This window comes from Octopus bimaculoides, chromosome 28 (assembly GCF_046866305.1).
Source record: "Octopus bimaculoides isolate indiv1 chromosome 28, ASM4686630v1, whole genome shotgun sequence".
Lineage (NCBI taxonomy): Eukaryota > Metazoa > Mollusca > Cephalopoda > Octopoda > Octopodidae > Octopus > Octopus bimaculoides.
The window spans coordinates 5,809,622-5,824,621 of NC_142955.1; the positions used below are offsets into that span (position 1 = coordinate 5,809,622).

Below are 15,000 nucleotides of genomic sequence, written 5' to 3' on the forward strand. Positions count from 1 at the left end.
ATGTGCATGAATGTTTAGAATCCATTCTTATTCTTCCTTGAGCAAAGTGGTGTTGATGTTGACATTCCTTGTAGAAATTATGACCAGTCCCCCCCCCCCTGCACTTTCACAGACCTGTGGAATACAGAAGTCCCTGACTTCTAGCACAAGTAACAGGAAGGACATCTAGCCAAAGGAAATCTATCTCAATGAATTCCATCTGACCCAGAGCAGCCACAATCAAGGTACACACAAGGAAAGGTTGGTCTGGTGTGATTACTGAAATGCTAGAGGCCTGTAGACATGTACTGTGTGCAACTGGTAAGATGGAGGGGTTGGGGCCGCAGTCAGACTTCACATTGGCAAGGTACAAAAGTATAAAATTTTCTGATTAGGCAATTGTGATGGTGTAGGGTGTGGACATACTTTTAGCAGAGAAATATGGAGGTAAAGTGATTGAGGTAGTCAGAGTGTATGGTCAGGTAATTAAGCTTAGACTAGTCTTGGAAAAATAACAGCCACTTTTATCTCTGCATATGCTCCTTAATCTGAACTGGTAGATGAAACAAAGGAATCCCTTTTTCATGTTGCCCTTTTGAAGATTATATCAATGGTGAATGACAGTGGCCTTGTTTTCCTGGCTGGTGACTTCACTGAACATGTTGGAGTGCACTTTGTATATCTTGGATTCTGTGATATACACAGGTTACAGATTTAGTTCTAGAAACAAGGTGGGAACAAAGCTCTTGTTGTTTTGTGATGCAAATGACCTGATGATTGGGTTGGTGATCCGGAAACCAGCCTGTCACTTGAACACCTACCAATCTGGTGGGCATCTTACAGTTAAACAGATAGACAGGTGATTGTAAACACAAAGTCCTTTCCTGATGTAGAATGTGCAATCTAACATAGGTTAGGGGTAAGGGGCTTCAGACTTGGAGTTAAAAGGACTCAGAGACACAAGACAGTCTGGAAAAGGAGGATACTGAAGCTTAAAGATCCATTGGACAATTATACATTTAGAGAAATTCTAGTTGAAGCATTTGACAAGAAGAGAGAAGAGATAGAAACATATTATGCAGAGGTCAATTTGAAGTTGATTTGGGACAATCTACCGAAGATGACAAAACAAATCTGATGCAAAGTTCCAGCCAGATCAAGAGTGAAGTTGTGGGATGATGAAGTAGACAGAACCATAAAATTGAAGAGACAGAATGGGATAAGGGTAACAGAGAATTATATCAGAGAAAAAAGAAGCAAGGCAAGAGGTCTGTTTAGCAAAGGGAGAAGCAGAAAGGAAGAGGTTCGGCAATACTGTACATCGTAAGAATCAGAGGCATGAGGTGTTCAGATTGCAAGATCAGAGAAAATCAATGCATTGTGGGAGAGAAATGTGCCTAGATGGATAATGGTACACAAGTAGAAAATAAAAGTTTTGAATCTATATACTCAAGATTTATCAACAGAGAGAGAGAGAGAATATGACCTAATCAGCTGACCTAAACATATCCTGGAGACAATTAAACAGAGAGTTACTAACCCTTGTATCTTTGTAATCTGTTGTTTCATTTCGTGACCACAAACTATGCTTATTGATGACATCTTGTCTCATGTGATCTCATCTCTCACACACAATTCAAATTTTACCTGTAAATACTGAATATATCAATCCAAAATATTTCATCAGTAAATTCTCAACTGGAGCACTGATATTTTACTGAAGCATGGAATAAACTACCCGCATCAGTTGTTAACTGTCAAGACACCACATCCTTCAAAACTTCCATGCTTCCTGAAATTCACCAAAAGTACACCTGATGCCACCAACTCACCATCTTTTTTTAAAGATATATTCACTGTTCACTTCTTGTCTATCTTCTATGTATTGTTCATATAGTTTTGCTTACTTTTTTTCTGATGAGTTGTAGTGCACCAGAGCACTGTATACTATAAGTTCATTATTATTATTATAATATTATTATAACATCAGAACTGGGAAACTAAAAGTTATAGTAAAGGAGGAACTACAGATCATAATATATTAATGTGTGTGTGTGTGTGTGTGTGTGTGTGTACATATACATATATGCATGATCATGAGTGCACATATAACCCATTATGTGCACCAGAATCAGTATTAGATTAGAATAGGCATTTGTGCATCATACTTAATGCAAATACATTATGAAAGGCAGATTAACAGCAGCATTCATCCATAGCTGAATATCTCTTATGGACATACTGTATTTAAAAGCAGATAAAAATCGTCCCACAGCAGTGGTGAGAATGCTAGAGGGGCATTTCAGCCTGGTTGGGCTTGTCAGTAGCATTTACCCACTACCAGCTGCATGCTAATACAAAATCTGTTACTACCGATGTAGGAAAATGGTGATTGAAAAACCACTGATGTTACTAAATTACATCAAGTCACTTAAATTCTTCACAAACTGAAATAAGACCAGCCTAATGAGCATGTGATCCCACAACAGCCCATAACTTCTAAGAATAAGGTATTGTAGTTTGCTTGAAGTCCCATCATTGGAAGTGAACAATTGAGAATTTATGTACAGGGTGTTTGGGCTAAATTTGATGATTTTTATGTCTCCCTTTTTTGCAGGAGCAATTTGATATATTGGCGAACAGTCAATGGCATTGGAGAGCATAAAGATTAAAATTATAACTAAGAAAAAGTTAGCTGACATGGAGGACTGGAAACCTTCTGAATATGAATACTGGAGAAGAGGTACCTGTATCATGATGATTTGTGGCAGGCATCAAAAGGCCAACATCATGACTGTTGTTCAATGCTCTGTAAACACTGCAATGGAGCTATGAAGGCATGTCCAGCAGGAAACGACACAGCAGATCTTCTGAGTGCACCTGCACACCAAAATTCAACCCCACATATTTGAACAGGGCCTTAGGCTCAATTCAGATGGTTATATGAAGCTTCTTAGAGACTATGGTCAATCCCTGGTTGGAGAGGGTTGCTGCTGGAAGGCCATATATGTGGCAGCAGGATTTGGCTTGTTGCCATACCTCCAGAAAAAGTCAGAAGTGTTTATTGGAGAATTTCTACAATGTCATCAGCTCCAAATTCTGTCCTCCTAATTCTCCCAGTTGTAATCCCTTGGACTAATATGTGTGGGGTGTTGTTGAGAAAGACACTAACCACTCTGCCTGTAATACCAAAGCTGAGCTAATGGCCAAGATCAAGGTGTTCGAAGATTTTCCCAGGGACACAGTGAGAAACACTTGTGCCAGGTTCTAAAACCATCTTCAGGTCATGGTGGAAGCTGAGGGTGGTTACTTTAAGTAAACTGTTCTCTACCAGTCATAATCTAGCTGATACCTTTTGATTTTTTAAAATACTTTTATTTTTAGATGAGACTAGCAGTATAACCCGACATTGTCCGGGTGTGACTTATTACACCATCTACGATAAGTCTTGCTAGGTGAAAATCAACTAAAAAAGAAAGCCTTACAATGAAAAAACTCTTATGATGTAAATATGTTCATAACTCAAAAGACGAAATTAATAGGGAAAGTCTGAAGGCTGTTTTGTGTAACATTATTAAGTGTATGTAAATTTCATCTGTCTAATTGGCTATACAAATGCTTGTGCAAACAACTTTTTGCGCTGCCCTGATTATACATAGCAGGGTAATCCCTTTTCGCAGGAGGTAGGACGGCAATTTCTGATGAAGCAATTGCTGGCGATCTGTTGCTACACAGTTCTGCCAGAATTCTATCAGATTGGGCAGAAGATGTTGATGCACCATTTTGCATTATGTTCAAAGTAGCTTCTGGAATGTGGTGAATTGCTGCAGTCTGTTGCTGTCTTTTTAAACCGGTTGCTTTCTTTCCCCAGCAAGCTCTCTTGTTTGAAGGCATAATCTATGTACATATTAAACAGAACAACAAAAGTTATAACAGATGGGAGGGTCGGTAGTTTTCACATTTCGGTAATTTTTCAGATTAACACCCGCACGATTACGTAACCCTAACCCTAAAACCGTAACTGTAACACTAACCCTCATTGTAACCCTAACCCTAACCGTAACCCTAAAATCGTAACCCTGACCCCAAAACCGTAACCCTAACACCCTAGTGAAAATCGTGTGAGTGTTAATCTGAAAAATTACCCACATTTGTAATGAAGTTCACTCCGCCGAAGTTGACTTTGCCTTTCATCCTTTCGGGATCTAAAAAATAAGTACCAGTTGGACACAGGGGTCGATATAATCGACTATTCTCCACCTGCCCCAAGCCACCCTTGTGGGAAAAATTTATAATAATAATAATAATAATAATAATAATAATGACCTCTGCAGATCAAACTCCCAACCCACAACTAAGTCTTAAGTGTATATATATATGGGCAACACACATACACCCTAAATAAAAAAATGCTAGTAAGTAAAGTTGTTTTAAAAAAGATTGTTAAATTTTCAGATTAACACCGGCACGACTTTCACTACAGGGTTAGGACGAAAAAGCAGAAAATGTGGATTTCTATAAACTTTTGAAAAGGCTTTACACACATACAGAACTTCAGCATTATATATTAAGATGGGCAACACACACACACACACACACACTAAATAAAAAAAATGACAGGTATTTGTATGTATGTGTGTATTAATGTGCATTCTGTGTCCATATATGATAGTAAGTAAATGCGTTTTAAGAAAGATATTTAAAAGATTCAGTTTGTAAGGAATAAATGTTTGACTGTCGATCGTATTTGGAAGAAAATGACAGATATTTGTATGTATGAGTGTGCATTCAAAAACATATATATTTACACTTTAAATTTGGTTTTCACACTCAACCCTGTTCTGCAGAATCAGTGTAGCGACGGGAGGTTTGTGCCCATCTCTTTGTTAGGGTTTGTTAGGGTTAGGTAAATAAAAAAAATGTTAGTAAGTAAAAGTGATTTAAAAAAGATTGTTAAATTTTCAGATTAACACCCGTACGATTTTCACTACAGTGTTAGGGTTAGGGTTTGTTAGGGTTAGGGTTAGGTAGGTAATGGTGTGGGTGTTAATCTCAAGATTTACGAAAAGATTTTCAAAAAACTCAGTTTGTAGGGAATAAATGTTTGTTGATCGTATTTGAGAAAGATGTCTCGCTGGTGAAGGACGGTGTTAGAAATGGAAAGTAAACTTATAATTCCCGCCAATAGTAGGAGCCATGGTAGCAGTCAGTGCTTAGCGATATTTTGTCCATCTTTATGTTCTGAGATCAAATTCTGCTACAGCAAGCTTTACCTTTTGTCCTTGATAAAAGAAGTACCAGTTGGGCACTGGGGTTGATGTGATCAACTAGCCCCACCCCAAATTTTGAGGCAGTAAACTGGCAAAATCTCTAGCATGCCAGGCAAAATGTTTAATGGCATTTAGTATACTTTTACATTCTGAGTTCAAATTCCACCAAGGCCAACTGTGCTTTTCATCCTTTTGGGGCTGATAAAATAAGTACCAGATGAGTACTGGGGTCGATGTTATCAATTTATCCCTTCCCTTGAACTTGCTGGCCTTGTGCCAAAATTTGAAAGCAATATGGCCGTCACTTCTGATGATGAGCCCTTGAGCCTGAAATATATAAAGGTTTCTTAATCTTCTGTTTTTGCATTGTTAGAAGCTCCCCCACATTATTATTTATTATTTTACTTCTATAACCTCAAACTTTATATACACCTGTATACATGTTCATAGATATGGTATGTGGGGTTTGTTGGCTCACTTTCAAATGTACCACCTTTAGCACTCCTTTCCAACGTCCCTTTATGGATGTAATATCTCTTGTCCCTACATAAACACATATAATGACAAGCCCCTTAACCCCTTGGAGAGTGAGAAAGCCTGATGGAGCCCATCCCTCTCCAGGCTAAACTCATTTTCACAGCTGAGTGGACTGGAGCAATGTGAAATGAAGTGTTTTTGCTCAACACAATGCATCGCCTGGTCCAGGAATCGAAACCACAATCTTGCAATTGTGAGTCCAACACCCTAAGTCATGTGCCTCCACATAGACACATACACGAAAATACAAAGGTCCCCTCCTTGCAAACCTCAGTAACAAATGAAGCTGGGAGAAGAATCACACAAAACAGTTGTAGGAAACAAGAAGGAAAAGAAAAACTGATCTGCTTACCTTCATACTCTGGCTTTGCATAGGTCCCAGGTCCCTCTGTGTGAATATGGATCACTTCAACATCCTTCAGGTTTGCCTTCTTGCCATATTCAGCCAATGCATTCACCAATCTCACAGGAGTTGCAGCAGCACCATGCATAAACACACGCATCCCTGCATAAGAAGATGCAAAAGTAATTAGTCAAGAAGAAACACTGCATCTAAATATTGTTATTATTATTATCATTATTATTATTATTATTATGTCCATAAATTATCTTTACAATTTGAAATATTCAGAAAAAAAAAATGAAAAATAAGGAAGTGTTCTGATGTTTCTAATAAAAATTGATTTCTTTGCCTCTGTTTTCCAAGAAACTCTAAGTTATCTTTATTTTTCATTTTCTTCTGAATTTTTCAAATTGAAAAGGTAATTTATGGATACTTTGTATAAAATATACAGGATGTTCATAAATTATCTTTACAACTTCCATAATTTATCGTCTAGATGTGTTATGTGCAACCAATGGAGCCCAAGCTGAAGTGTTCTGATGTCTCTAATAAAACTGGATTTCTCTGCCTCTGTTTTCCAATAAACTCTGCTAAGTTATCCTTATTTTTCATTTTCTTTTGAATTTTTCAAATTGCAAAAGTAGCTTATGGACACCCTATATATATATATATATATATATATATATATAGTCAACAGATGAGATCCAGAGGTCCTCAGGATGGAAAACACTTAGAAGCACTCAGATGATTTGAACTTAGATTCCAATGGCATATAACATCATACTTCCTCCCCATTGCATTCTGGGTAAGTTTGATCAATTGATACATAAATATCAATGAATTTATACTTGAAATAGTCATCATCTGAAAATCTTCAGTCTCTGCTTTCTTTCTGCTTGCATGTGTACGTATATACATGTTTTGTCTATCAAACCCAAGCTGTTATATTTAATTTCTTTATCTGCAAAATTGCCTTTCTGCCTCTGTCTGTATGTAGGCGTGTATGTGTGGTGGGGAGGACAGAGAGGAAACGAGAGGGGGGAGGGAGAGTGGAGAGAATGGGAGTTGGGGTGGGAGAGATGGAAGGGAGGGAGGAGGAGAGGGGGAAAGATAGGAAGAGAGAGAGAGAAGGAGGGAAAAGAGAGAACAGAATGCAAGGGAAGGCGAGAGACAGAGGGATGGATAGAAAAAGAGAGAGGGAGGAAAAGAGAACAAGAGGGACATTAAAATGTCTGATGTGAAAATAAGTATTGAATCAGCAATGCCAAAATGGCTGTGCCAGAATGTTTCATAGCCTTCTATCAAAATCCTCAGCACTAGAGAGTATCACTGCTACACCCCGGCTATTGATGGCTATGGTCAAGGCTCTGGAATACAGTTTGCTCTTCAATAACATTTTTAACATTGTTAAATAAGGCATGGGAGTGGCTGTGTGGTAAGAAGCTTGCTTCCCAACCACATGGTTCCGGGTTCAATCCCACTGCGTGGCATCTTGGATGTGTGTCTTCTACTATAACCTTGAGCCAACCAAAGCCTTGTGAGTGGATTTGGTAGATGGAAACTGAAAGAAGCTTGTATCTGTGTTTGTCTCCCCACCATTGCTTCACAACTGCTGTTGGTGTGTTTATGTCACCGTAACTTAGTGGTTCAGCAAAAGAGACTGATAAAATAAGTAACAGGTTTACAAAGAATAAATTCTGGGGTCAATTTGTTCAACTACAGGTAGTGCTTCAGCATGGCCACAGTCAAATGATTGAAACAAGTAAAAGAAAATAAAGAGGTTCCTCTAAAGCAGTGGTTCTCAACCGTTTTTTTGCCTATCGACCCCTTTCATTCCTATTTTACTCAAGGCAAGGGGACCCTCATAATCATTTGATGTCTAAAAACTCCTATTATTATATTTTTATAATTAAATATTATTAGGAATTGTATAAAGAAAAAATGTTTAAATATTTAGTATTTTGTAAAAATATAAACAATTTATTTCAGATAAATTTTAGCAACAAAATCTTCTATGGACTCCCAAGGGCCATATGGACCCTGTTTGAGTAACACTGCTCTTAAGGATCTATGGAGAAACATTACTTGATGTGTAGCTTGGAGATTAGGGAGTGTCTCCAGGTCAAGCCATACTTCTCCGCATTAAAAGGACACAGCCACGATACTACGATCATGGGGTTAATATGTTGCAAGAAAGAACTGCAAGATAGATCCTTCAAGCTGAACCAACAGGCAGAAGACCAAGAACAAGATGGTGGGATAATATCTATAATATCTTGGGAACCCAGCCAGAACATCTAATGATGGTTGCTTTTGGATAGGATGTTATGGAGGAGATATCTGAGGACTCCACACTCATGATTCTCCCAAGAATAGTGGGTGGAGAAAAATGGCCAGACAGATGGTTAAATTCATATTTATCACAGTTCTTTTCCACATTTCTTTCTAAAATATTATCTCATTCTCATATATACCAAGATATTCATAGTCAACTTTTTCAGGGTCACCAACACTTTCTCCAAAAGGTAACTGAATATCACTGTGTATGCATGTCTCTCTCTTTCTCTCCTCTACTCTTTCTCCCCCATCTTACTCTCCCCTCCTTCTCCCCACCTCCATCTCTCTCTCTCTCTCTCTCTCACCTCTTATCAAGCCAACTACAACACGTTTTGAAATAGCAAAACTACATTCCAATATCCTGGCAACAACAGAATACACTTTTCACAAGTATATATATATCAATCTTTCTCTGGCTTATCAACTGTCTGTGCTTATGTTTCTTTTAAATCAGTGCTTCTCATCCATTTTTTCCCCCATGGACCCTTTTAATTCCTAAAAAAAACCCAAATGATTCTTATAATTAAATATTATTAGGAATTGTATAAAATTTTTTTTTTTAATATTTTGTGTATTGTAGAAATATAAGCAATTTATTCTTTTATCTTTTATTTTTTTTATCTTTTATTAATGACATTAAGTAAATATCTTGGTTGTTTTATGAGAATATTAATCAAATCACCCTAGTGCTTGAAACTTCACTGGTACCTGGTGCTACAGAGAGATATTAAGATGAAGGTGGGGAGGGGAAGAGGAAGACGTCATACTTAACCTGCCCAAACTGCCCCCCCCCCCACACACACAAGTTTACTGCCCTACATCACAATCTCTGACAGTCACACAGAGCTTTAGAGGCAGAAGCATATGCATATGCGCCCATGCACATGTATGTATATGTGTATGTATAAATATGTATGTATGTGTATGTATAAATATGTATGTATGTGTACATATACATACATGTATATGTGTGTGTGTGTATATATATATATATATATATATATATATATATATATATATCAAAACTCACATAGATACAACTCTAGATACACGAATGCTCAACATGTACACAGCTCCAGCATGGAAACCCTTTCATTAGACCACAACCACAACCCAACCCATCCTATTAGCACTACTCGGAACACCACCACAACTTCTACCACTCTTACAAATAGTCAATTAACAACAACAACAACAATAATAATAAAAATAATAGTAATAATAACATTAATAATACTAACAGTCTGGATCTTTCTACCCCCTTCTCTAACCTCTCCTCTGACAATTTTACCTCCACCATTCCTGAAAACAATCTCCAAAATACACCCACTTCTAACTGCCATCCTGGAGACGTAAATAAACCAGCATCGGTTCTCAAGCAATGTTGTGCGGACAAACACAGACACACACGCACACACACACACGTACACACACATATATATAAGACGGGCTTCTTTCAGTTTCCATCTACCAAATCCACTAACAAGGCTTTGGTCGGCCCGAGGCTATAATAAAAGACACTTGCCCAAGGTGCCACACAGCGGGACTGAACCCGGACCCATGTGGCTGGTAAGCAAGCAACTTATCACACAGCCACTCCTGCACCTAACATATATATATATATATATATATATATATATATATATATATATTACACAGATAGACAGACAAGTAGATAGATATAGATATGTATGCATATGTATATATATATATATATATATATATATACCACATGCACAACCAGGCTATCAGATGTTGTTTACACATTGCTAGTCACAATGCACTTCTGCATTGTTTTAGCCTTCAAAGGATGCCACTCCATTGGCTAGGCAAGCAGGCAAACATTCCGCACCCCCCCCCCCCCCCGATTGAAAGTGGGACTGGAGCAATGAGAAATGAAGAGTTTGGCTCAAGAACACAATGCACCATCCAGTCTGGGAACTGATCTAGTGATCGTGAGTGCAACAGCCTAACCACTAGGCTACACACCTTCACAAATAATGAATGAATGGCTGGATACACACACACACACATACATACATACATATATTAAAAACCACATATATTAAAAACACACACATACATACATCATCATCATCATTTAACGTCCGCTTTCCATGCTAGCATGGGTTGGATGATTTGACAGAGGACTGGTGAACCAGATGGCTGCACCAGGCTCCAATCTGATTTGGCAGAGTTTCTACAGCTGGATGCACTTCCTAACACCAACCACTGCGAGAGTGTAGTGGGTGCTTTTATGTGCCACCGGCACAAGAACCGGTCTGACGGTACTAGCAACGGCCACGCTCAGATGGTGTTTTTTACGTGCCACCTGCACAGGAGTCAGTCCAGCGGAACTGGCAGCAACCTCGCTCGAATGTTTTGTTCACGTGCCACCAGCACAAGTGCCAGTAAGGTAACGCTGGTAACAATCATGCTCAAATGGTGCTGTGTACGTGCCACCGGCAGGGAAGCCAGACAGCTGCTCTGGCAGTGATCCCGCTCAGATGGTGCTGTTAGCGCTCCACTGGCACGGGTGCCAGTCATCGAATTTGGTTGTTTCATTATAAACCACATATATTAAAAACCACAATTCTTGTTAAATACAAACTACCCAGCGTTTCATGGTCAAAACATTAATTAATTTCACCAGTTTTCAAGCTAAGAAGACCGTTTGTCAGTTGCTTTTTTAAGCAAATGATGTTTAGTCAAGGGAAGCTGGTAAGGAAGAAGACAATAAGATAAACACAAGGGAGATAACCAACATTTACAATAAACAAAGTCAAAAGATGGAAACGAGATGTTAATGATATACTGTGTGTCTAGTGGCCAGTTTGTAAATTCTGCCAAGATGTAGTTCTTAAAATCTGGACATACAGAAAAGTAAGTACGTACGTACATATGTACAGACATACATATACACACGAACACACACACACACACACACACATATAAGGACCCCTTCAGGCATGAATGACCATGAGATTGCATCAAGAAAGTTACCCTTCCAGGCACAAGTCCGGGCAAGGTTGTTTATGGAAAATTAGCAGTCACCCATGTATACCGGCCTCCCCTCTCCATGCTACTGATGTTAACCAAGGGAAAGGCAAAGGGGCCGATACAGCTTGACACCAGTGACAACATCACAACTCATTTCTACAGCTGAGTGAACTGGAGCAACGCGAAATAAAGAGTCTGGCTCAAGAGCACAGAACACAGCCCGGTTCGGGAATGGAACTCACTATCTCATGATTGTGAGCCCAACACTCTAACCACTGAACCACGTGTCTTCACATACACACACACACACCTTTTATCTTTTATTTATTTCAGTCATTGCGCAGCGGCCATACTGGAGCACTGCCTTGAAAGGTTTAGTTGAACAAATCAACCATGCCAGGACTTTTTCTCTAAACCTGGAATAAATACCAGCCTCTTTTTTGCCAAACCACTAAGTCACAGGGACATAAATAAACCAATACTGGTTGCCAAGCAGTGGTGGGGAACAAACACACACACAACAGGCTTCTTTCAGATTCCATTAACCAAATCCACTCACAAGGCCTTGGTTGACTCAAGGCTATAGCAGAAGACACTTGCCCAAGGTTCCACACAGTGGGACTGAACCTGGAACCATGTGCTTGGCAAGCAAGCTTCTTATCACACTGCCACCATTGCTAGTTTCAAAACCATGTATTCAGTTTCTCAATCAAAGAAACTACCTTGACTGTGTAGGCGCAGGGTAGCTGTGTGGTAGGAAGCTTGCTTCTCAACTACATGGTTCCAGGTTCAGTCCCACTATGCAGCACCTTGGGCAAGTATCTTCTACTATAGCCTGGAGCCAACCAAGGCCTTATGAGTGAATTTGATAATAATAATAACAATGACTTGAAACCATGTGGATATCTAAGCTTACAGGTAGTAAGCCACTGCCCACATAAATTGTACCAGGAATAAGAAGAATCCTGAGCGAAGTTGAATAATAATAAAAATAATAATAATAATAATAATAATAATAATAATTATTATTATTATTATAATAATAATAATAATAATAATAATAATAATAAAAGAAAGCAAACGATGCTGGATCATAGATATAGCATGCTCAGCTGACAAGGTATGCAATAAGGAAGAAAGATAGATATGACAGGTTAGATTGGGAGATTGAGCAGTTGTGATCAATGAAAAAGAGTAACACCAATAATTGTCAGAACCCTGGGAACAGTGAGTAAAAATCTTGAGATATACATGGAACAAATAGGGGCTACAATAAGGGTTGAACACTTGCAGAAAACAGCACTGCTTGGAACTGCTCAAATACTCTGGAAGGTGCTCAAAAAATAAGGGGTGTTACCTTAGGTCACTGGTAGTGAACAGCTGGCACAATAGTACATCTCCAGCATTAGAAGCTGTGCAAAGACAATAAATAATAATAATAATAATAATAATAATAATAATCATAACGGTTTCAAATTTTGGCATAAGTCCAGAAATTTGGGAGGAGGGAATAAGTCAATTATATTGACCTTAGTCTTTGACAGGTACCTATTTTATCAACCCTGAAAGGATGAAAGGCAAATTAAACACCAGCGGCATTTGAACACAGAACATAAAGATGAATGGAATGCTGCTTGGCACTTTTCCCAGCATGCTAACGATTCTGTCAGTTCACCACCTTAAGAATAATAATAATCTTTTCTACTAAAGGCACAAGGCCTGAAATTTGGGGGGCAGAGGACTAGATAATTACATCAACCCCAGTGTTTCTCTAGTACTTAATTTATGAACTCCGAAAGGATGAAAGGCAAAGTCAACCTCAGCAGAATTTGAACTCAGAAAACAAAAACAGACAAAATGCTGCTAAGTATTTAATCCAGTAATTTTTTCTTGACAAAATTATCTATTATTCTTTAGGTACCCTACATTTTAATACTCCCCTTTTTTGTAAAGTGTCCAGACTTTATGAATATATTCTGTATGACACAAAACCCTTTTCACTTTATTGAATTTAAGCCTTGATCTTTAACAAGAGAAATGAGAGCTCTGGATCAATAAGGTTCTGGATTTTCAATCATTTAGGGAGGTCAATCCCCTTTATTTGTGTTACTATCATTGTATCTTTCATTGTGCTATGGTATAGTAACTCCCTTGTTTAATGCTATTCTGCTAGGAACATATCAAGAGCACTAACTGAGCTAGTCTTCTCTATACATAATTATACATATGGAATTCTGGCAACTATATACAATCACTTGAACACACATCAAGCATGTATGTATGTGAATATAAACCTTTTCTTAACCGCCAGACGGACAGTTTATCAAATCCCTGACTCCCCCAATGTGTGATACCTCGAAGATCAAGGGACCACGTGTGGAAATTAATTTCTGGGCCCGTATATTAATGGAAGTGGCTGTTGCAAGAGCTGCATCATGGAGAGAACCAAAATTCTTCAGGACTTGAAGAAGCCTGGAGCATTAAACAGCCATAAAGAAGTGTTTTCTAAATTTATCCACTTTAAGCGCTACTTACTAGAAAATTGGATCTCCCAGTTTGCTCGTTAGGCCTCTCCGAGTCTATAAAGGTTTCTTTTTTGACCCTCTGATTAAAGGGAAATAACCCGTACTCATTAACGTATTTTTGTATTCCTCAAGTTCTGAGCGTTTCCTCACGTCTGCAACATAGATATTTTAAAACTTTGTATTCAAATAGAGTCTGACGAGCCAACCACAAGGCTTTGGCTTTGTGGGTGCAAAACCTTGGGTAACTCTATGTAAAATTTTGTTGTAATAAATACATATATATATATATATATATATATATATATATATATATATATATATATATATACATATATGTATAGATAGATAGGCAGACAGATGGAAAGACAGATGTAGATATGTGTGTGTGTGTGTGTATTAAGTTAGGCATTGTATACACACACACACACACATATATATATAGACATACATTTATGTAAGTATATATGTATACTGACAATTCCAAATATAACAAGTTGAGTGCTAACATACTTAATACATGCCACTTTATTGTAATTAAACTCAATTACTTATAATTATTTTTGTAGTGAGGAGAGAGGAATATATAGCCTTAATGACTATGTTAATCAAATTCAATGAAGGTACAGAGTCCACAACTCTGAAATTAACAAATAGAACTACATGTGCACTGAGGAAATAAGATACTAACTTGAATGAACTAATAATAGTACTTTGATTCTGTATTTAGTCAGCAAAGGCTGACAACTCCAGACATGTTAAAGTCTTCTTAGACCTCCTCAGAGGACCGTAACCTATATCAGTACTTGCTAGATATAGTGAAAAGTAACAAACAGCTTCTGTTACCTAGGTGACCCAATTGGTGAGGGGAGAGTGTTCTGAGAGAATTGTAACTAGAATTAAGAACAGGGTAGGAACAAATTCTGGTAATAAGAGCAGGTTTTACAATGCTTGTTTATGACCTGCAATAGAGCATGGCACTGAGATGTGAACACGGAATGTAGAAGATGTG

The 15,000-nt window shown here is 38.1% G+C and overlaps 1 protein-coding gene across 1 annotated transcript in view; it reads right to left on the reverse strand.

Moving 5' to 3' along the window:
* Positions 1 to 15,000, reverse strand: part of LOC106872324 (succinyl-CoA:acetate/propanoyl-CoA:succinate CoA transferase) — a 67,299-nt gene that overhangs the window by 15,783 nt on the left and 36,516 nt on the right. The window contains exon 2 of the mRNA XM_014919270.3: positions 6,139 to 6,291. Within this exon, the coding sequence (XP_014774756.1) occupies positions 6,139 to 6,291 (153 nt within the window). The remainder of the gene's footprint in view (positions 1 to 6,138; positions 6,292 to 15,000) is intronic.